A 22,055-nucleotide genomic window follows, 5' to 3' on the forward strand; every position below is an offset into this window, starting at 1 on the left:
CCTTTTAGGAGATGGAACCAAAAAAATATTGCTGCAATTAATGTCAAAGAGTTTGCCTAGTTTTCCTCCAGGAGTTTCATAGTATCTCACCTTAAAGTTTAGGTCTTTAAATCCTTTTTAAGTTTATATTTCCCTATGGTTTTAGAGAATGTTCTAATTTCATTCTTTTATCTATATCTGCTCAGTTTTCCCAAGACCAGTCATTGAAGAGACTGTCTTTTCTCCATGGTGTATTCTTGCCTCCTTTGTCATGGATTATCTGACCACAATGCATGGATTTCTCAGCTCTCTATCATGTTCCACTGAGGTATATGACTGTTTTTTATGCCAGTACCACACTGTTTTGATGACTGTAGCTTTGCAGTGTAGTCTGAAGTCAGGGAGCATGATTTCTCCAACTGTGTCCTTTCTCAAGATTGTTTTTGTCATTCAAGAGTATTCTGTGTCTCCATACAAATTTTAAAATTATTTATTCTAAGAAGTGCCCTGGTGGCTCAGTGGGTTAATGATTTGGTGTTGTCACTGTGGTTTTAAATCCCTGGCTTGGGAACTTCAACATGCCATGGGTGTAACCAAATTAATAAAATTATTTGTTCTAGTTCTATGAAAAATGCCGTTGGTATTTTGATAGGGATTACACTGAATCAGTAGACTGCTTGGGTAGTGTGGTCATTTTAACAACATTGATTCTTCCAATCCAAGAACATGGTATATCTTCCCATCTGTTAGTGTCAACTTCAATTTCTTTCATGAGTGTGTTACAGTTTTTGGAGTACAGGTCTTCTGCCTCCTTAAGCGGGTTTATTCCTAGGTATTTAATTCTTTTTGATGTGATAGTGATAGTAAATGGGACTGTTTCTTTAATTTCTTCCTGATACTTTGTTGTTCATGTATAGAAATACAACAGAATTTTGGATATTAATTTTGCATCCTGCAACTTAACTGAATTCATTGATGAACTTGTTTCACAGGGGTGTCTTAGGATTTTCTATTGTATCATGTCATCTGCTAACAGTGACAGTTTAACTTCTTTTTAATTTGGATTCCTTTTTTTGGTTTAAAATTTTTTTAAAAATCATGGTTGATTTACAACTTTATGCCAATTTCAGCTGTACAGCAAAGTGACCAAATCATACATATAAATACATACATTCTTTTTCTTATATTAACTTCCATCATGTTCTATCCCAAGAGACTGGATAGAGTTCCTTGTGCTATACAGTAGAACTTTATTGCTTATCCATTCTAAAGGTAATAGTTTGTATCTGCAAACCCCCAGCTCTCAGTCCATCCCATTCCTTTCCCCCTTCCCCTTAGGAACAAGGCTGTTTTGTAGATAGGTTCATTTGTGCTTCATTTTAGATTCCTCATATAAGTGATATCACATGGTATTTGTCTTTCTCCTTTTGACTTCCCTTAGTGTAAGAATCTCTAGTTGCATCCATGCTGCTGCAAATGGTATTATTTCATTCTTTTCTATGGCTGAGTAGTATTCCATCATATATATATATATATACACCACATAACCTTAATCCATCTGTCAATGGACATTTAGGTTGTTTCCATGACTTGGCTATTGGGAATAGTGCTACTATGAACATATGAGTGCATTTAACTTTTTTTTTTGGCTTTTTGCTATTTCTTGGGCCGCTCCCGCGGCATATGGAGGTTCCCAGGCTAGGGGTTGAATCGGAGCTGTAGCCACCGGCCTACACCAGAGCCACAGCAACGCAGGATCCGAGCCGCGTCTGCAACCTACGCCACAGCTCACGGCAACGCCGGATCGTTAACCCAGTGAGCAAGGGCAGGGACCAAACCCGCAACCTCATGGTTCCTAGTCGGATTCATTAACCACTGCGCCACAACGGGAACTCCCCATTTAACTTTTTGAATTAATAGTTTTGTATAGATACTCGGCCAGGAGTGGAATTGGTAGATCACATGGTAGTTTTATATTTATAGTTTTCCATACTATTTTCCATAGTGGCTGCACAAATTTACATTCCCACCAGCAGTGTAGGAGGGTTCCCTTTTTTCCATACCCTCTCTAGCATTTGTTATTTGTAGACTTATTAATGATGGTCATTCTGACTGGTGTAAGGAGGTACTTCATTGTAGTTTTGATTTGCTTTTCTTTAGTAATTAGTGATGATGAGCATTTATTCATGTGCCTACTCACCATCTGTATGTCTTCTGTTGAGAAATGTGTGTTCAGGCCTTCTGCCCATTTTTCAATTTTTTTTGCTGTTGAGTTGTATGAGTTGTTTGTATATTTTGTAGAGTAAGCCCTTAACAGTTGCATTATTTGCGACTATTTTCTCCTATTCGGGAGGCTGTCTTTCTGTGGTTTTTATTTTTGTTTTAAATGATTTCCTATATTGTGCAAAAGCTTGTAAGTTTGATTAGATCCCACTGGTTTATTTTTGTTTGTATGTCTACTGCCTTGGGAGACTGCCCTAAGGAAAAGTTCATACATTTGATGTCAGAAAATATTTTGCCTATGTTCTCTTCTAGGAGTTTAATGATCTTAAGTTTAAATCGTTTAGCCATTTTGAGTTTATTTTTGTGTATGGTATGAGGGTGAGTTCTAATTTCACTGATTTTCATGCAGCTGTCCAGTTTTCCAAGTACCACTTGTTGAAGAGACTCTTCCCCATCTTATATTCTTGCCTCTTTTGTTGAAGGTTGACAGTAAGTGTCTGGGTTTATTTCTGGGCTCTCAATTCTATTCCATTGATCTGTATGTGTGTTTCTGTACCAGTACCACACTATCTTGATTACTCTAGCTTTGTAATATTGTCTGAAGTCTGGGAGAGTTATGCTTCCTGCTTTGTTTTTTTCCCCTGATGATTGCTTTGGCGATTCTGGGTCTCTTATGCTTCCATATAATGTTTGGATTATTTGTTCTACTTCTGTGAAAAACATCATAGGTAGTTTGATAGGGATCATATTAAATCTGTAGACTCCTTTGGGTAGTATGGCCATTTTGACAACATTAATTCTTCCAATCCAGTAGCATGGGCTATCTTTCCATTTCTTTGAATCCTCTTTAACTTCACATTTTATAGCTCTCAGTGTATAAGTATTTTAACTTGGTTTATTCCTAAGTATTTAATTTTTTGGATTGTGATTTTACAAGGTATTTTTTTATATTCCTTTGCTAATATTTCGTTATTCATATACAGAAATGCAACTGATTTCTCAGTGTTAATCTTGTATCTTGGTACTTTGCTACATTTGCTTATCAGATTGAGTAGTTTTTGTGTGGAATTCTTAGGGTTTACTATATATAGTTATCACGTCATCTGCACAGAGTGACAATTTTACGTTTTATCTATTTTTGTTGTCTAACTGTTGTGGCTAGGACTTCCAATGCTGCATTGAATAAAAATGGTGAGAGTGGGCATCCTTGTCTTGTTCCAGACTTTAGTGGGAAGGCTTCAGCCTTTCTTTGCCAAATATTATATTGTCTGTTTGTCATAAATAACTTTTATTATGTTGAGATATGTTTCCTTTATACCTACTTTGGTAAGAGTTCTTATCATGAATGGAGGTTAAATTTTGTCAAATGCTTTTCCTGAATTTTTTAGATGATCATGTGGTTTTTGACTTTTCCTTTGTTAATGCGGTATATTCACATCAATTGATGTCCATATGCAGAACCATCCTGGTGAACTTGGGATGAATCCCACTTGGTTATGGTGTATGATCTTTCTGAAGTGTTGGTGAATTTGGTTTCCCAAAATTTTGTTGAGAATTTTTACATCTCTATTCTTCAAAGATACTGGCCTATACTTTTCTTTTTTGGTAGTTATCTTGTCTAGTTTTGGTATTAGGGTAATGGTGGCTTTAAAAAATGTCTTTGGAAGTGTTTCTTCTTCAACCTTTTGGAAAAGTTTAAGAAGGATGGGTGTAAGTTCTTCTTGATTCAGTTTTGGTGGGCTCTATGTTTCTAGAAAGTTGTCTGTTTCTTCTAAGTTGTCGAGTTTGTTGGCATATAATTACTCACAGTATTCTCCTATGGTTTTTTTGTATTTATTCAGTATCAGTCTTGAGATTTCTCCTTTTTCATTTCTTGTTTTGTTTATTTGGGTTGTCTCTCTCCTCTTCTTGGTACATCTGGCCAGAGGTTTGTCCGTTTTGTTTACCCTTTCAAAGAACCAGCTCTTGGCTTTACTTATTTTTTCCTACTTTTTCAACTCTCTATTTTATTGATTTCCTCCCTCATCTTTATGATTTCCTTCCTTCTGCTGATCTGAGGTTCTGTTTGTTCTTTTTGTAATTCTTTTAGGTAGTATGTTAGGTTGTTGATTTGAGATTTTTCTCCTTATTTGAGGAAGGCCTGGATAGCTATGAACTTCCCTTTAAGAACTGCTTTTCCAGAGATTTTGTATGATTGTGTTTTCACTGTCATTTGTCTCGAGGTATTTTTTAATTTCCTTTTTGATATCCACGTTGACCCACTGGTTTTTTAGTAGAATGTTGTTTAGTCTCCATGTAATCAGTTTTTTCTCATTTCTTTTCCTGTGCTTGATCAATGTGGATTCCTTTTACTTCTTTTTATTCTCTGATTGCTGTGGTTAGGACTTCCAAAATTACGTTGAATAAAAGTGGTGAGAGTGGGCATCCTTGTCTTGTTCCTGAGGGAATGCTTTCAGTTTTTCACCATTCAATATGATGTTAAGCTATGGCTTTGCCACTTATGACCTTTATGATGTTGAGGTATGTTCCTTTTATGCCCACTTTCTGGAGTTTTTAATCATAAATGGATGGTGAATGTTACAAAGCTTCTTCTGCATCTACGGAGATGATTCTATGGTTTTTATTCTTCAATTTTGTTAATGTGTTATATCACAATGATTGATGTGCAGATATTGAAAAATCCTTGAAACCCTGGGATAAATTCCACTTGATCATGGTGTATGATTCAGAGAGGATACTTACAGGTCAATTTTGTCTCTGGATTTTTTGTGTGTGGGGGTGGTGGTTGGGTGGGTGCTGTGCCCAAGTCATGTGTAACTTCCTGGGTTTGGAATTGAACCCAGGCCACAGCAGTAACAATGTCAGGTCATGACCTGATAAGCCACAGAGGAACTCCCTGTTTTTATTTTTTGGCTGCATCCATGACATGAGGAAGTTCCTGGGCCAAGTGTCAAACCTGAGCCACAGCAGTGACACTGCCAGATTCTTAACCAACTGTGTCACCAGGGAACTCCTGTCTCTGAACACCTGCAATGATATTTTGACTCTATACTTAAGTGATAAATCAGGTGGCAGAATTCAAAGTTTTCTGTCTTGAGATTGTTTCTGACTTCTTATTTATCCTTGTGTATGTTCTAAAATTTCACCAGGATCTTGCTCAACATTCAGTATCTTTTCAATTCTTAAAAAAGATTTTGTACTTTTTCTGTAAAAATCGTTCCCTTCTGCTGTTTCAGTCTGGAAATATGATTAGGCACATTTAAAACTAATGATTCAGTCTATATTTAAACTCCTCTCCCACCATTTCCATTATGCCCTTTTATACTATATTCTGGGAATATTCCTTGATTTGATCTAACTAAAACATTTTTCTGCCCATTTATTAATTTTATCAATTAATATTTCAGTTGATTTTTATGAATAAAACCTCCTCTTGCATTTCTCTATTATATTTATTCTAAAATTCTATTTTGGGAGGGTAGGGATAAATTATAAAGTTTGAGATTAACAGATATACACTATTATATATAAAATAGATAACAAACAGGACCTACTATATTAAACAGGGAACTAGACTCAGTATTTTGTAATAACCTATAAGGGAAAAGAATCTGAAAATGAATGTGTGTATATATATATTATGTATAGCAATCATTGTATAGTACACCTGAAACTAACAGGATGCTATAAATCAACTATATGTGTTTTAAAAAAACAGGAGTTCCTGTCATGGTACAGTGGAAATGAATCTGACTAGGAACCATGAGGTTGTGGGTTTGATTCCTGGCCGTGCTCATTGGGTTAAGGATCCTGTGTTGCCGTGAGCTGTGGTGTAGGTCGCAGACAGGATTTGGATCCTGCGTTGCTGTGGCTGTGATATAGGCCAAAAGCTGTAGCTCTGATTTGACCCCTAGCCTGGGAACCTCCATGTGCCACAGGTATGGCCCTAAAAGGCAAAAAAAAAAAAAAAAAAAAAAAAAGTGTGTATATATATACACACACACTGTACAACATGAGGATAAAAAAAAGTACATATATTTTAACCAAGTAGTTCCAACACTTTTAGTAACCTACCCTAAAAAATAATAAAAAGATCAGTTAAAGATTTATATAACAAAATGTTCAACTGCGTAATTTACAATGGGGGATAAAACTGTAAAGAGCCTATATATTCAACAACAGTGAACTGGTTAAACAAAATATGACACTTTCATAAAATGGAACACGGTCCCTTTTTTATGTCTTTTGTCTTTTTTTTTTTAGGGTCACACCCATGGCATATGGAGGTTCCCAGGCTATGGGTCTATTTGGAGCTGTAGTTGCCAGCCTACACCACAGCCACAGCAACATGGAATCCGAGCTGTGTCTGCGACCTACACCACAGCTCACAGCAACACCGGATCCTTAACCCACTGAGTGAGGCAAGGGATTGAACCCGCAACCTCATGGTTTCTAGTCGGATTTGTTTCCACTGCGCCATGATGGGAACTCCCATATCCATTTTTTAAATGGTACATCTTAATGCCAGGAAAATATTTCACCATATAATCTTGAGTGAAAAAAAAAGAAACAATTGTATATGAAATTTAATTTGGTTTTTAATCTGTATACATAGAAAATATGAGAAATAAATCAAAACATTAATTGGTGATATCCTAAAGAATCTGAAAAACTGGAGTTCCCGTGGCGGCACAGTGGTTAACGAATCCGACTAGGAACCATGAGGTTGCGGGTTCGGCCCCTGCCCTTGCTCAGTGAGTTAACGATCCGGCGTTGCCATGAGCTGTGGTGTAGGTTGCAGACGCGGCTCGGATCCCGCGTTGCTGTGGCTCTGGCGTAGGCCGGTGGCTACAGCTCCGATTGGACCCCTAGCCTGGGAACCTCCATATGCCGCAGGAGCGGCCCAAGAAATAGCAATAGCAACAACAACAACAACAACAACAACAACAACAAAAAAGACAAAAAAAAAAAAAAAAAATCTGAAAAACTATATATATGTGTATAAGTGAATCACTCTGCCATATATCTGAAACTAATACATGTGAAATCAACTATACTTCGATGAAAAAAATAAGACAAAATTCTATTCTGTTTATTAACTGTTTCCTCCAGTTCTTAGTTTTATTGAGTTGGGTTTTTTTGTTTTTTTTTTTTTTTTGTCTTTTTGCTATTTCTTTGGGCCGCTCCTGCGGCATACGGAGGTTCCCAGGCTAGGGGTTGAATCAGAGCTAAAGCCACTGGCCTACACCAGAGCCACGGCAACGTGGGATCCAAGCTGTGTCTGCAACCTACACCACAGTTCAAGGCAACGCCAGATCGTTAACCCACTGAGCAAGGGCAGGGACTGAACCCGCAACCTCATGGTTCCTAGTCGGATTCGTTAACCACTGCGCCACGACGGGAACTCCCTTATTGAGTTTTAGTGCCCTTTTTTCACTTTGCTGGCTTTCCTCAAGTGTTTGGTAACTTCCTGGTTTGCTCATCTTTGTATCTGAAATTATGCTGGATTGTTGTTGAAAACTGCATGTGGTGGAGTTCCCATCGTAGCAGAGCAGAAACAGATCTGACTAGACTAGGAAGCATGAGGCTGGGGTTTGATCTAAAACAGAAATTTATTTTCTCCTAGTTCTAGAGGTTAAATATCCAAGATGAAGGTGCCAGCATGGTTGATTTCTGGCAAGAGCTCTCTTCCTGAAGTCTTCTTTTATAAGGACACTAATCTCATGTATCAGGGCCCCCTCCTTACGATTTTATTCAACTAAAGTTATGCCCTTTGAGGCCTCATCTACAAATACATCCACAGTGTGGGTGGTGTAAGGCATCAACATATGGATTTTCAGGAGACACAAACATTCAAACTGTAATACCTTCCTACCTCAAGATTATCAGCATTTTTTAGACTATCAATATCCTGGACACATAAACAGCTATCTCACCCCAAGGATGCTCTAATTCCTTGGAAGAAAAAAGGTATGACCTCAGGCAACAACTAAAGAGGAAGCAGGAGCTCTCCTGTGGCCCACCAGGTTAAAGATCCATTTGGCATTGTCACGGCAGCAACGTGGATTGCTGCTATGGCGCACATTTGATCCCTGTCCTAGGAACCTCTACATGCCATGGGTGTGGCCAATAAATAAATAAAAACAAAGAGGAAGCAGCTCAGGAAATGTATTCCCCTGAGAACACAAGGGCCAAGTCCCATATGGAAGAGAAGACTGAAAATCTGAACTAAAATTCAGTTACTTTCCGTATCACAGGCTCCACAATTTTAAAGCAACCCAATTAAGTTCCCAATTGCTTTAGAGCAATTAGGATACAGAAGGAATACAAATGGAGTAGAGAAGAGGTTGTTCATTTCTAGGACCTCCATATTTCCTTACAGTTGTAAACTGTACGATGCATTTTTTGATAATAAGGACTGGAGACTAGCCCACAAAGGTACTTTAACTACCTTAGTGTAGTTGAATTCATATATAATGGAATTTATTTGGTAAATTTATTTAGTAAATATAATGGAATTTATTTTAGGTAAATTACTCTGGCCTCTTTCAATTTCATCTTTCAATCATAAGCTAAATGATCTACTCTTATGATCTACAGTACAAGTCTAAACAACCTGCAATGTTTTTTCTCATGTATGTGTACTAGTACAAAGGTGTTGATGTGTTTATAAAATGCCCTCAGGGCCTAGTGGCCTAGTAGTTAAGGATTTGGCTTTGTCACTCCTGTGGCTCAGGTTCAATCCCTGGTCTGGGAACTTTTGCATGCTGCAGGTGTGGCAAAAACAAACAACAAACTAAAACCATACAGAAAATAATGCTGCCTAGTATTAAAAAACAAACAATCTCACAGACCTTCTAAGGATGAAAAATTGTATAAGCAATTTTTGTAACCAACTAACCTTCTTCTGTTGCGTGCAGGTGTGTTGCATCGTTCCCCTGAGAAGTGATGTTGGCTTGGTCGAACTGAAGGGGGCTGCCTATTTGATGTCATCTCCCATGGTCGCATTGGTGGTGAGGGAGCTGGTGATGCTGATGTATAATCAAAGACTGAATGAGAGAGGCGCTGTCTCTTGGGACTTGGACTATCTTCACTCTGCCAATGCAACAAAATCAATCAATTGAATAAGATCTTTTAAGGATTTTGCATTAGTGTTTACATGCATAAGTGTTTAAGAATGTTTACCCTTAAGTATAAAGGAGGGGAAAAAATACACTATCAACCCAAATTAAATACCTTTAAAAGATGTAAGGGATGGGGTGTGAAAGGGAGATGCACAGTAAATAACATTAAATGAAACATTAACTCTATTTCTTAAAGATAATCATAAAATTACTCAGGTAATAACAACATACAGGTACGCATTAGGGCAATAATAAGCAACTGAGAGGTATGTGACCATCTCTTTAAAACTCCAATTCAACTGAGAAATTCTACTATGCCTTTCCATCAGTTAAGTCAGTCTTTAAGGCATTAATTCTCATCTGAGAGATCATTTTAGGAGGGGGTATAATATTTTTTGTGTGGCTGCATCCAAGGCATGTAGAAGTTCCCAGGCCAGGGATTGAACCCATGCCACAACTGCTACAGTGATAGCACCAGATCCTTAACCTGCTGTGCCACAAAAGAATTCCAGGCGAGGGTACAATCTAAGGAGGCCCTTGCTTTGATTCTAAATCACACTTGTCTGCCCCCTTACTATTGTTAGGCTATTACATTATTTAATAAAGATAATGAAGACAAAATAATATATATATAAAACATTAAAAAATAGTTAACCGATCTAGTTCATCAGTTCTTAACTAGAATATCACAGCATGTTGGGACAGACATGGAGTTTCAGGGAGATCATAGGAGTGGTAGATAATTCAAAACCCATACATATTAATGATGAAGCACAGTCTCAAGTTTTTAAGGGTCTCAGAATTGGAGTTCCTGTTGTGGCACAGTGGTTGACGAATCCCACTAGGAACCATGAGCTTGCGGGTTTGATCCCTGCCCTTGCTCAGTAGGTTAAGGATCCGGCGTTGATGTGAGCTGTGGTGTAGGTTGCAGACGTGGCTTGGATCCTGCATTGCTGTGGCTGTGGCATAGGCCGGTGGCTACAGCTCCGATTCGACCCCTAGCCTGGGAACCTCCATATGCTGCGGAAGCAGCCCTAGAAAAAGCAAAAAGACCAAAAAAAAAAAAAAAAAAAGAATTGCTTACTAACTATAAAATTGGTATGAACCTTTCAATTAAATTCTTAACTCCATGACTTTTCAATTGAGTCTCAACAAAACTGTCAAAATTACAAGTTAACTGAAAGTCTGATGAGGGCTATATGTTTTCTAATGGAACTTCTCCTAGCTCCAATCTACTCCTGAAAATTCTAATTATTTGAACACTAGAGCACTTGTGACTGGCCCTGCTGTTAGCACAAAAATCTTGTTAATATTAGCTAAAAAATATATATAGATACATACAATAACGTTAGGTTTTAAGATCTAAGCGTATAAAACAAAACTGACTACACTGGTAGGAATGAAGCAAATTGCTATACGGTTACTGTTGATCATTATAAATTATTCAGCAGACGTATATTATAATTCAAATTTGTCAATATCACTAAAATAGGATAGTTTTCAGGACCATTTACAAATGCTCTTTAACTCCTTACCACAGTAACCGTATTTTCTCCCTAGATTTAATGGTCTTATAAAAAGTATACTTAACCCCTTGATTTTAAGAAGAAAATCAGTTATGTTATGACAATCCTAAAACTTAAAAAAGTTAAAACCAACCACTGAAATTTAGATAAGGTGATTAAAACAAAATGGCAGAACAACTAAGACTTAACAAACTCATAAATGATCTACATATAAGCATTAGAAGTGAGTAATCTCCACATTTGGTAAAACAAATTTGGTTAACATTGACTTCTTAAAGTATAAAATGCTAGTGACCCACATAATCATTAGCTTTCATATGTACAACCTTGCATTGCAAAGCTTAATTTCATATGTATAACCTTACACTGCAAAGCTTACATTGCAAAGTTCTAAGATAGAGAACTCCGAATTCTAAAAATTCATTGCCCAAAACAGAGAATGCTAGAGATCCCAAAAATGACCTGAAAAACAAGTAGGTTGACAGCCTAAGTTATCAAAAGTAACTGAGAAAGCTTCCCTGTGAAAGGTTCTCTGTATGAGGAGACAAAGACTAGGAGGTGAAGGCAAGTACGTGGAAGTGAGCTATTCATTAGAACTACAGTAATAACATCATATTCCTTATTAGTTTTTGTACTCTAAGAAAACTCCATAAAAAACCCTCAGTTTCCAGAAAAGGAATGAGGGAATAACCTATAAAGAATTAGATTAGCATTAGACTTCCTACAGAACACAAAAGATACTGAAGTGCTCTGAGGGAAAATAATGTTGAACCTAGAGTTTTACATTCTAATCACACTATCAGTGTAGGGCAAAAACAAAGATCTTGCCAGATGTATAAATATTCAAAGTTGCTTCTTACATATACATTCAGAAGAATTTACTTGATTGATTTTATATATGTATGTGTGCTCTCTTTCACTTGAGGATATGTATATAAATACAGGACCCAGTAAACAGAAGTAACCCAGAAAGGCAATGAAAAGAAATCTCAGGGTGACAGCAGCACAGCAGGTCTGAAAATCAATCATTCCAAATCAGAACAAGAAGTCTGAGGACTGTATGGCTAAATTCTGAATAACGTTATCAGCAACCTTAGGTCCTAGGTTTTTCTTCATTTTTAATTACACGAAACATCTCTAGTTCACAAAAACTGATCTACCCTGATGTTTCACAATGGAACTCTTGCCCTTTTTTTTTGCCTCTGTACCCGTGGCATACAAAAGTTCCCAGGCTGGGGGTTGAATCATCAGCTACTCAGCATAAAATCTTGGAGCTTCTCAGGGCTCATTATTGGGCCTCCTTTTCACCACATAAACTGTTTTGAGCAATTTTATCCATGCCTGCAACTTCACTGACCTGCCACCTAACTGTATACCAAAAACTCCTAAATCCATATTTCTAGTCTGAGCTTCGGTTAGTTGCAGAATTATGTCGATAATTTAGAAGGATCCCTTGATTTAATATTTTTCTTAACACCTTTTCTGTTTTCATTGGTTTCATGTTTCTGCTTCAGTTTATTGATCTTTGTTTATAGCTTTTGTGGAACTAAACATTGTGGTGGCTGTGGCATAGGCCAGCAGCTGCAGCTCCAATTCAACCCCTAGCCTGGGAACTTCCATATGCCACGGGTGTGGCCCTAAAAAGACAAAAAAAAAGACACACACACACCTGAAATCAAGGGTTGTGCCACATATGAAATTCGAGTTCTCCACAATGTACCTGAATTTTTTATGAAAGCATACTATCTTCAATCACAATCATGGAGTTAGTTGGTAGTACAGAAACTGCTAATTTTAAAACTGTTAACATACTGCCAGCAAACAGATATGAGGGAATTTTGGGGGTGATGAAATGGTCCCATATCTTGATTGTAATGGTTCTGCTTCTGTATGCATTTGTCATAACTTGCAGACCTATACACTAAAAGGGTAAATTTTACTGTATGTTAATTGTACCTTAATTTTAATTTAAAGAAATTACAGGAGACACTTTGATTCTAACTTTAAATACAGGCTTATTTTTATAGAGATGAAAATACGCCTATACCTCTTTTGTAAAAAATAAATAAATACACAAGTCCATCATTTTTATAGAAACATTAAAATACCAACTAAATGTATACCAGGAAACACAAAGTATATTCATGGTAACACTGTCTGTAATAATAATAAAAAATTGGAAACCACCCAAATATCTATTGAAAAGAGAGGGGGTAAACTACAGTATAGTCGTATAAATGGAATACTAAAAGTAGGAAAATCAATCTACAGTACAGTCACGTGCATCAATATGGATGAATCTCAAAATGACAGAAATACACAAAGTATAATACCATTTACATTAAGTTCAGAAAGGAAACAGTTTTTATTGAGGGATACCCTATGTGGTAAAGCGATATAGAAAAGCAGAGATACTACACACAAAATTCAGCCAAGGTTTACCCAAGGCACAACTATGAGACAACACCTGGATATAATATGGAAGCTTCAAAAATACTGGTAATAGCTTATACCTTTTTTTTAACAAATGCTTTTTTTTTTTTTTTTTTTCCTTTTCCTTTTCACAGCTGCACCTTGGCTAGGGGTCGAACTGGAGCTACAACTGCAGGACTATGCCACAGCCAGGGCAATGCTGGATCCGAATACCATCCGTGACTCAACATGTGACAACACCAGATCCTTAACCCACTGAGCGAGGCCAGGGATCAAACCTGCATCCTCATGGACACTATGTTGGGTTCTTAACCTACTGAGCCATAATAGGAACTCCAATAGCTTATATCTCAAGCTGGATGGTTGGTTTTTTAAAATTATACAAGTATCTTCTTTATACTTTATAACTTACATATATGAAACAGTTTGTAATTTTAAAATAAAAAAAGCACAATTTGAAAGATTTTGACTTGAAAAATAAGTAGAAAGGAGCGAAGTGCAAAAAACTCCTTAATAAACAAGGACAGTGACAAAAAATTGATAAATACTGGAGATGAATGACAAAGAGATCAAGATGAGCTTTTTGTTCAAAGAAGACTAGTGGTTAAAAAAGCAGATCCAGTAAGTATCAACTCATTCCTTCTTTCTCTATGACCATCCTACTTACTAGCCACATATACAATCCCTTGCTTGGAGCAGGAAAAATTAATAATTTCTTTAACACTTGAGAAGGTTGTAGGGAAAATGGTATCCTTAAAAAGAGACCAGTTTCAGCCCTTTCGCCTTCAGAGAGGGTGTTTAAGAAAAAAACGAAAGAGGTAGGTGAGTCTGCTTAGAATGGATGAAGTTTTCCAAAGGGGAAGGAAAAGCAGAAAGAGTTGGAAGGGAAAAGAACGTGGAGGAAAGCCAAGAGTAAGGAAACATAATGCATTAAGGAAATAACTTTCTGAGCACATGATGTGGCTGGGTAGGTTCTCCTTTTCACATGGCAACTAAGTTTTACGAGGATGAGAAACATAATTGGAACTAAGAGATTACAATCAGTTTTGGCATATCACAATTAGCTGAAGGTATCTGATAATATTTCAAAGGGGGTGTAAGGATTTACTTTGCTTCATGAGGAACAGTGGTAGGGCAATAAGTAGACAAAGAAAATCTCCAGTCTTTCTTGGGAGCAAAGGAAATTGAGGGAATTATTCTAAAGTTAGATTTAAGTCAAATTAGGACTATAAATAAAGACAATATCTTTCATCTTCTTGCAATATCCAAATGGAACTAGCTAACTTTTTGGCTTTATTTCCAAAACATGGGTTTTAATCTATTACATGCGGCAGCTACTCTTTTGGTTTAAAGTGCATATTGAGTTAATGCCTGAAGATTCAAAGAAAGTATGGCCAACACAGAAAGTGTCAGCTGTTTATTTGTGGCATTAGTGAAGGCACTAATTCAATTTCTTCCTTAGTTTTTGTCTACTACTGAAAATCAAGCTACTGGTCTGCTACTACAAAGAATGCTGTATCCAAAATGGTAGTCAACACGCCATTCCATTCAATGCAGACAATGTCTCTTAATATACACTGTACTGTGTTTACAGAAATACCTGTTGATATCTAAAGATGGTATGATGTACTAGACAAGAAATAGCAAAAGTTGGGTTTGAATCTCTGTTCCGCCAATACTGAGATACGTAACTGGGCATTCTCTGTGAGAGTCCCTGAACCTATTTCTTCATCTAGAAAACCATCCATGACTAGTTTATCATGAGGGTTAAAAACAAAAGGAGACAATAATGCAAAGTAGAGAAACTGACACTAATATCAACAAGCAATAACAGACTGAAGAGCTCTAGATCACCTACACAACTATCCACAGAAATTCTACATGTCCAATTTGAGCATTTCTCTTTCAAAACTAGTCCCAAGTCCCAATCTGTCACTGCCACACAAGTGGAAAATGAGCTGGCTCTATCTAAAAGTCAGCTTTGATTAGCGACTCTTACTACCACAGGTTTATGCACCTATGAGAACAAATACAAATACATGACTTGGTCCACAACCCTAGCATCCAGGAGCAATTCTGTAACATAGTTTCATTTGTGGTAATAATGATGTTCATTACTAAAACCTGCTTCTCTAGAAGTACTGGAATGTAAATATAGCAAGCCAATGATTTATGTGAGCACATCATAGTAATCTTGTTAATAACCTAAGAACAGTTACAACCCATTCATACTTGTTTTCATTTTTCGTATGTAACAAAATTTTTAAACACATTTTACCTATATGTATCAAAAATCACAGAAGGCAAGTAACCATGTTCTCTATCAGAAATATGTGTTACTATTACACTCTGGAGGCTAAGCAACTAAGCAGTGATGGCTTTCAAAAATATCTTACATGCTTCCATTTTTCCTTCCCCATACAATTTCACATATACCGTAATATCTTCTACTTTCCTACAGAAGTTGATCTAGTAGGACAAGTGTTTAAGACCAAAAGATAAAAACAACACAAAACAAAAAACAAGAATATCAAGTGGTCAAATAATAACAGCAGCTCAAGATAAGACAAACACTTTTCAGAAAAGCTGGCTGAAAAAGTTCTGGTAATGAAGTCTTCTAAGAAGAATACTTATTGCCACATAAAATAGAAAATATGAAGAAGATAGTGAGAATTTTGTTTCAAATCTTCCTAGAAACAACCTAGAGTGTATTTTGTGACTTTCAGCCCTATGAAGGGAAAGGGTAAACATATAAGAACCTGGAAGAAAGCTTTGAAGTGAGCATCCTCTTGAACGGTAGTGTTCTGATCACTTGGGAGGAGAGGGAACAGGCTCTGAAGTCTCACCCTTTCACAAATCACCTTGTTAGGATGGCCAGGTAGAGGTGCTGAATTGGCCCCGGGAGATATCTGGGAAAAAGAGGGAGAAGAAAAGGATAGTTCATGGCTGGCTGCACCAATGTGGAGAATCATGCCTATGAAGGACAATCTGGATTTTCTAGGTATTTGATGATTTTGTTAGCAGAGACTGGAAAGAAATAAAAAGTTAAACATCAAAACAAGTATAAGGATGACAAAGGTTGCCTCTGGCAATGGATCTCTCTCAAAAATATCACTGCTCAAGAACACAAAGTCCTTCCTCCATTGCCCATATAACATGTACTGATATTTTTTTCCTTTTGGCATTAATTTGGAAATCCTAAATGATAGATAAGAATGCACGTTAAGGAAACTCAAGGTAAAAATCACTTAGGCACAAAAAAATTAGTGTCCACTGGGACTATGATAATCTTTCATTTTATTTTTTAGTTAATTTTCTAAATGATCATGCAAAGGAATCTGAGCCAAAATTTCCATAATAACCATAGGTACAAAAAACAAGAATTCAACTATGGAGACCTCAGCTCTATTCAACACAAAACTAGCAAACTTCCTAAGAAAAAAAAGACAAGATCATAAGCCCCAAAGCAAATGCTTGACTAGACTGGGAACTAATCCCATTAAACTCATATGTAAATACTTAATCTACAGCATGTTTAAATCCCAGTGCTGTGGAATGAACTAACTGCCCTTGGGGGTTAAGATTTGCTTGTCCCTACACTAAAGACCATGTGCTTTAAGGCTGTTTTTAGTTTCACTGCCTCATCCATTCCCTTACATATAAGTGCCTCTTCTGTGACACACACTAAACTATAAAAATAGTTATGGTCTCCTACCTTCAAGAACTTTTTTAAAAAATGTAATACCATAAAAAAGAAACAAAAGCAAACCACTGTACAGTATAAAAAGTACCATCTTTCTCTGATAATGGTCTGCAGTGGTGCTATGGAGAAGTAACTGATAAGAAACAGTGTAGTCAAGAAACTAAAAAATGTTCAGTATAACTGGTCAGTATGAAAGCAGCCAGAGAGCAAGGCAGGGACAGATCATAAAGCGGCAGGCTAATTATATGAATAATCCTGCTTTAATAACATTCTTTAGCCCCTTATAAAATTTTGTTTCTAGTTTTGCTACGAGCCTGGTAAACAGATAACCAAATCTTTTGCTAAGAGTAAAATTACTTCCTAGGATTAAAAGCAAAGCACCTCAAGGCAGTAACTTTAGAATTCATTTGTACTTGCTTCACAAAATGTTTTGGGACACAAACTAATGGGTACTATAAACATGAAGGTGCTAATATCCTTTACCACTGTGATGAGGTATGAATGGCACAAGGAACATTTACTGACTGCCTCCTATAAGCAAAGAATTATGTTAGAAAAGATAATATAGATCCCATGCTCAAGGAGCTTATTCTAGTTGAAAAACAGATGCAAGGAGCCAACTACAGGAAATGTTTTAAACGCCATAACACAGGTAAAAATTAGAATAGAGTTAGGAGTTTGGGGTTTATCTGAAGCCAAGAGTATGAAATATTTCATAGGGAGAAGTCTATTTTCAACATTAAAAAAAAAATGTCTATTTCACATTCCTGACACCTCAATCTATTGCTTTTACCACTTTAAAGCAATTCTCTCTCTCAAAGTGGTCTGTTCCTTTATGTAGGCTTCATATTCTTTCTGCAATCTTAAGCTTGTAATTTACACTGTAAGTATGTTTAAAGGATGTTTTAATAAGGCCATCTACCTTCAACTATCATACCTAAAGCAGTCTTAAAAACTTACAAAGCCTGAGTAGCACTCTTACAAACTGCTAGTACAAGGAGCTGGCTGGAAAAACAGATTTCAGTAATACACAAGTGAAAAACTGGCAAACCCTGGCCCCTAGGTTCACAAGTTAATCATTTTCAGGCATAATGTCTTTCCTACCTACAACAATTTCCTTTGGGCAGATCTCCGTTTGTACAAAAAGGGAAAACAATACAGTGAAGAAAAGCTATTCAAATCCTATAGATAATTCAGGTAGTTTTAGGGAGTTCCCTGGTGGCTCAGTGGCTTTTGGATCCAGCCTAGTCTCTTCTGCGGCTTGGGTCACTGCTGAGGGATGGGTTCGATTCCCTGACCCAAGAACTTACACATGTCTTGGGTCAATTGAAAACAAAATAACAACAACAACAACAACAACAACAAAATAGATCTGGGACAAAATGATACATGAATTTGATCAAAATGAGATGCTCCCACTGGATAAAATAAACTCATACAGAGTTAATGTGCAGGGTAACAGTGGGGGTGGTAGGAGTCTGAGGGAGAGGAAGAGGAAAGGAAGGGTGAACTCTAAGATGGCATCCAGGATTCCCATCTCTGGTGTGTTATCTCCTGTCTAAGCCACCCTCCCTGGTTGTAGGTAGAACTGTAAATATGGTGAATTTCATTCCTGTGATTACATCAAAGTATATGATGTAACATACACAAAACCTTTCACAGAGGTGAAGAGATTGTCAGATAGAATTAAGATTCCAAGGCAGTTAATTTTAAGATATCAAAAGGGAAATTATCCTAGGTAGGCCTGTCTTAATCAGAGAAAGCTCTCAGAAGAGAAGCTGAGCCCCTTTTAAAGAGATTTTGCTATGTTTTGAAAAGGCACACATGAAGGGGGTCACACGGTAGAGACCTGAGGGTACTCTCTGGGAGCTAAGAGTCGTCACCAGTTGACAGCAAGAAAATCGGAGACCTCAGTCCTATAACCACAAGAACCATATAATACCATCAAATCAGTGAGTTTGGAAGAAGTCGCTAATGAAATCACAACTCCAGCCAAATAAGACCCGGAACAGAGGATCCTACAGCTCACCCATACCAGGACTCTGATCCATGGAAATAGTAAGAGTTGTGTTTTAAGCTACTAAATTTGCGGTACTTTGTCACACACAATGGAAAACACAACATACATGTAAGCAATAGAATCAAATTGTTGTACTATCCTCAAGGACAGTTTCTTCTCCGGAATTATAGCTGTGTTAATTTGATTATGAAAGATATAAATTGACACATTTTTAACTACACAATAAAGCAGTTTTTAAAACCCCAATCTGATGATAATAAACTTCATCCCAATAACTGAACTGGGCTGGGCTTTCTGGTCTTTACATGCTGCAAGTTATGGTTAACTGACTAGTTTAATGGGAAACACCTCATGAACACCAGAGCCATAATTTGAAGTCAAATCTATCAGGCTCTAAGGTTCCAATTCAACCTACTAATCCACCTTCTAGTTGAAGAATTTAAAAAATAACATTCTTCTTTATAATCTATCTAGTTGGATTAGTAAAAACTACTCTACCAGGCCTATTTAAAGCTATTTTAAGTATTTATAAATAAATTTGTTTCCTTGTAAATTGTTTCTGACATAAACTTTCACTACTTCCCTAACTCTCCTTCAGTTAAAATTACTGAAGTTATACTATACCTGAAAATCGATATAGTTCTATTTTCCCCTAACCTATCAATACAGTAACTTCAGCCTTCTCTCAGGATGCAACCTGTATTTTAAAAATCCTGCCATGAAAACACCCCTGAGATGATGCTGAATTTGCAACTCTCCTCATTTCTCATTTTGAATGTTTATTTACATATAACTGTATGACTAATTCATCCACCATAACTGTTTTCTGTTTCATAAGACTAAAATTACAGAAAACAAGTTCATCTTTTAAGTACCAACATATTACTATTTTATGAATATCTTCTGTTTAATGCAGCCTTTCCCTGTCTTGGGAACCATAATACAACCAACAATTCAAACTCTGTCTTAGGATAGTATTATTAATTATTGTGCTAAAAATAACATAGGACTAAGGTCCAAATATAGTCCTAGAATACACTTCCTCCAAAATCACTTCTGATGACAGCTTCCTTCTTCACTCATTTAAATTTTTTTCATGAAACTGAAATAGAGGATGCATACAGGTGTATGACCACTACATCAGTATTAAATAACATACTTTCTACAAAATAAATTGCTTAAAAGTCCAAACAGCCCTTTCCAAAATGGCTACATTACTCTCTGGGAAAAACAAAAAAACTGTTCACCATTACAAGCTGCATACCAACTGCTCAAAGGCACTCAAATCACAGGCTAATAGAAAGGGGGGAAAGATGATGATTCAGGTACTTGGTGTTGACTCCAACAAATCTCTTACTCCTCTAGGTCCAAATCTGGGCACCTAAAAAATGAAGAGGTCAAATCCAAATTATCTAAAAATATCTGGATAGTCTCACTGCTTCCAAGATAGCCAATGTTCATCTCCTGGAAAGTAATCAATCAGGTAGATGTTATCAATAACTTAACAGCTGGAATCACTCATCTTTCATCTGATAAATTCTCTGGTTATATTTCAAAATGAGAAAAGCCTTATACACAAGTATGTTCATCACATTATAGCAATAATTTAAAAGGGAACTAGAATTAAACAAAATGTTTAACGAATCATTATCTGCTAAGTAAGATTATGGGTATACGTGCTTGGTGGACAATCCTGCAGTCATTAAACCATTCAAGGAGTTCCAGCTGTGGAGTGGGAGGATGGGCAGAGGCTCTGGAGCCCTGGGAGGCAAGCCGAATCCCCAGCCCAGCACAATGTGTTAAGGATTCTGTGTTGCTGCAGCTGCAGCATAGGTCACAACTGTGGATCGTTGGCCCAAGAATTCCATATGCTGCTGGGCAGCCAAAAAAATAAACAAACAAATCATTCAAGAACTGGTACTACTTACCCAGGGAGGATCATTGTTGTCCAATGAGTGTTGGAACACTCGTTAAAAAAAATAAACTATTATTCCCATTCTTGAGTTAAGGCAAACTGAGCCCCTGTCTCTGGGAATAGAGCAGAACCAAGGTTGATGATAATAGTTCAAAGGCTCCACCCTCCTTTCCCACCCTATACAGTCCCACAGATCATGGGGAAGGGAGGACCCTACAACTAAGGAGGTCTCTGACCACTATATGTATTGAGCAGGTGAACGTAAAGGTTAGGAAAAGAGTTACAGATTCTTTAATAAATTTTTCTTTCCTTCATTTCCACAATCCAGATTTGCCCACAGAAGGATTATTTTCCCCTCAAAAAAGTGTGTTTAAAATCATTTTACTTAAGCTGGTAACCTCACAGTTGCTTGCTCTAAAACATCTTCAGTATTTATCTCTAAAAATTACATGGATTTGGAAAATATCTAGACCATGACCAGTCCAAATCGATAAAAAGTTTACACACACACATACATATATATATACACACACACACACTTGATAGGATGAAGTATGACTGAGCTCTTTATAATTCTTACTAAATAAAAATAATTCAAATATTCATTGATTGTCTGCTATGTGCTAAATACTAAAAAGAAAGAAAGAAAAGAAAAGAAACTATTTCTTGCCCTTGAAGAGACTCAATCTAGAGAGGAGCAATTCAAAAAGAACAAATGAAGACAAAAAGGTTTCTTAACAAAAAAAAAAAAAAAAAAAAAAGGAGTTCCTGTCGTGGCACAGTGGTTAACGAATCCGACTAGGAACCATGAGGTTGCAGGTTCGGTCCCTGCCCTTGCTCAGTGGGTTAAGGATCCGGCGTTGCTGTGAGCTGTGGTGTAGGTTGCAGACGCGGCTCGGATCCTGCGTTGCTGTGGCTCTGGCGTAGGCCGGTGGCTACAGCTCCGATTCAACCCCTAGCCTGGGAACCTCCATATGCCGCAGAAGCGGCCCAAGAAATAGCAAAAAAAAAAAAAAAAGGTTCCTTAACATAGAATGGAGAAGGTAAGGTAAAAGTTTAGATCTTTTATAAAGGAACATGAAACAACAGAAGAGCTGTGTGGGGGGGATAACTGTGTACATGGTCCCCTTTT

At 37.0% G+C, this 22,055-nt stretch overlaps 1 protein-coding gene across 20 annotated transcripts in view; it reads right to left on the minus strand.

Annotated features, from left to right (window-relative positions):
• The window catches only part of RNF38 (ring finger protein 38), a 129,676-nt gene that overhangs the window by 37,092 nt on the left and 70,529 nt on the right, over positions 1–22,055 (minus strand). For 6 of the 20 annotated variants that reach the window (XM_013993656.3, XM_005660242.4, XM_005660243.3 and 3 more), the window contains 2 exons: positions 16,045–16,194; positions 9,104–9,297 (listed from right to left, as the gene is read on the minus strand). In XM_013993656.3, coding sequence (XP_013849110.2) covers positions 9,104–9,297; positions 16,045–16,194 — 344 coding nt within the window. The remainder of the gene's footprint in view (positions 1–9,103; positions 9,298–16,044; positions 16,195–22,055) is intronic. The other 14 variants (XM_084989779.1, XM_013993659.3, XM_005660244.4 and 11 more) reach the window with 3 other exon arrangements.

The sequence above is a fragment of the Sus scrofa genome, chromosome 1, assembly GCF_054392235.1.
Source record: "Sus scrofa isolate SSC_HxYL_T2T_F1_AM1 chromosome 1, Sscrofa_HxYL_maternal_Yorkshire_Landrace_v2.0, whole genome shotgun sequence".
Classification (NCBI taxonomy): Eukaryota; Metazoa; Chordata; class Mammalia; order Artiodactyla; family Suidae; genus Sus; species Sus scrofa.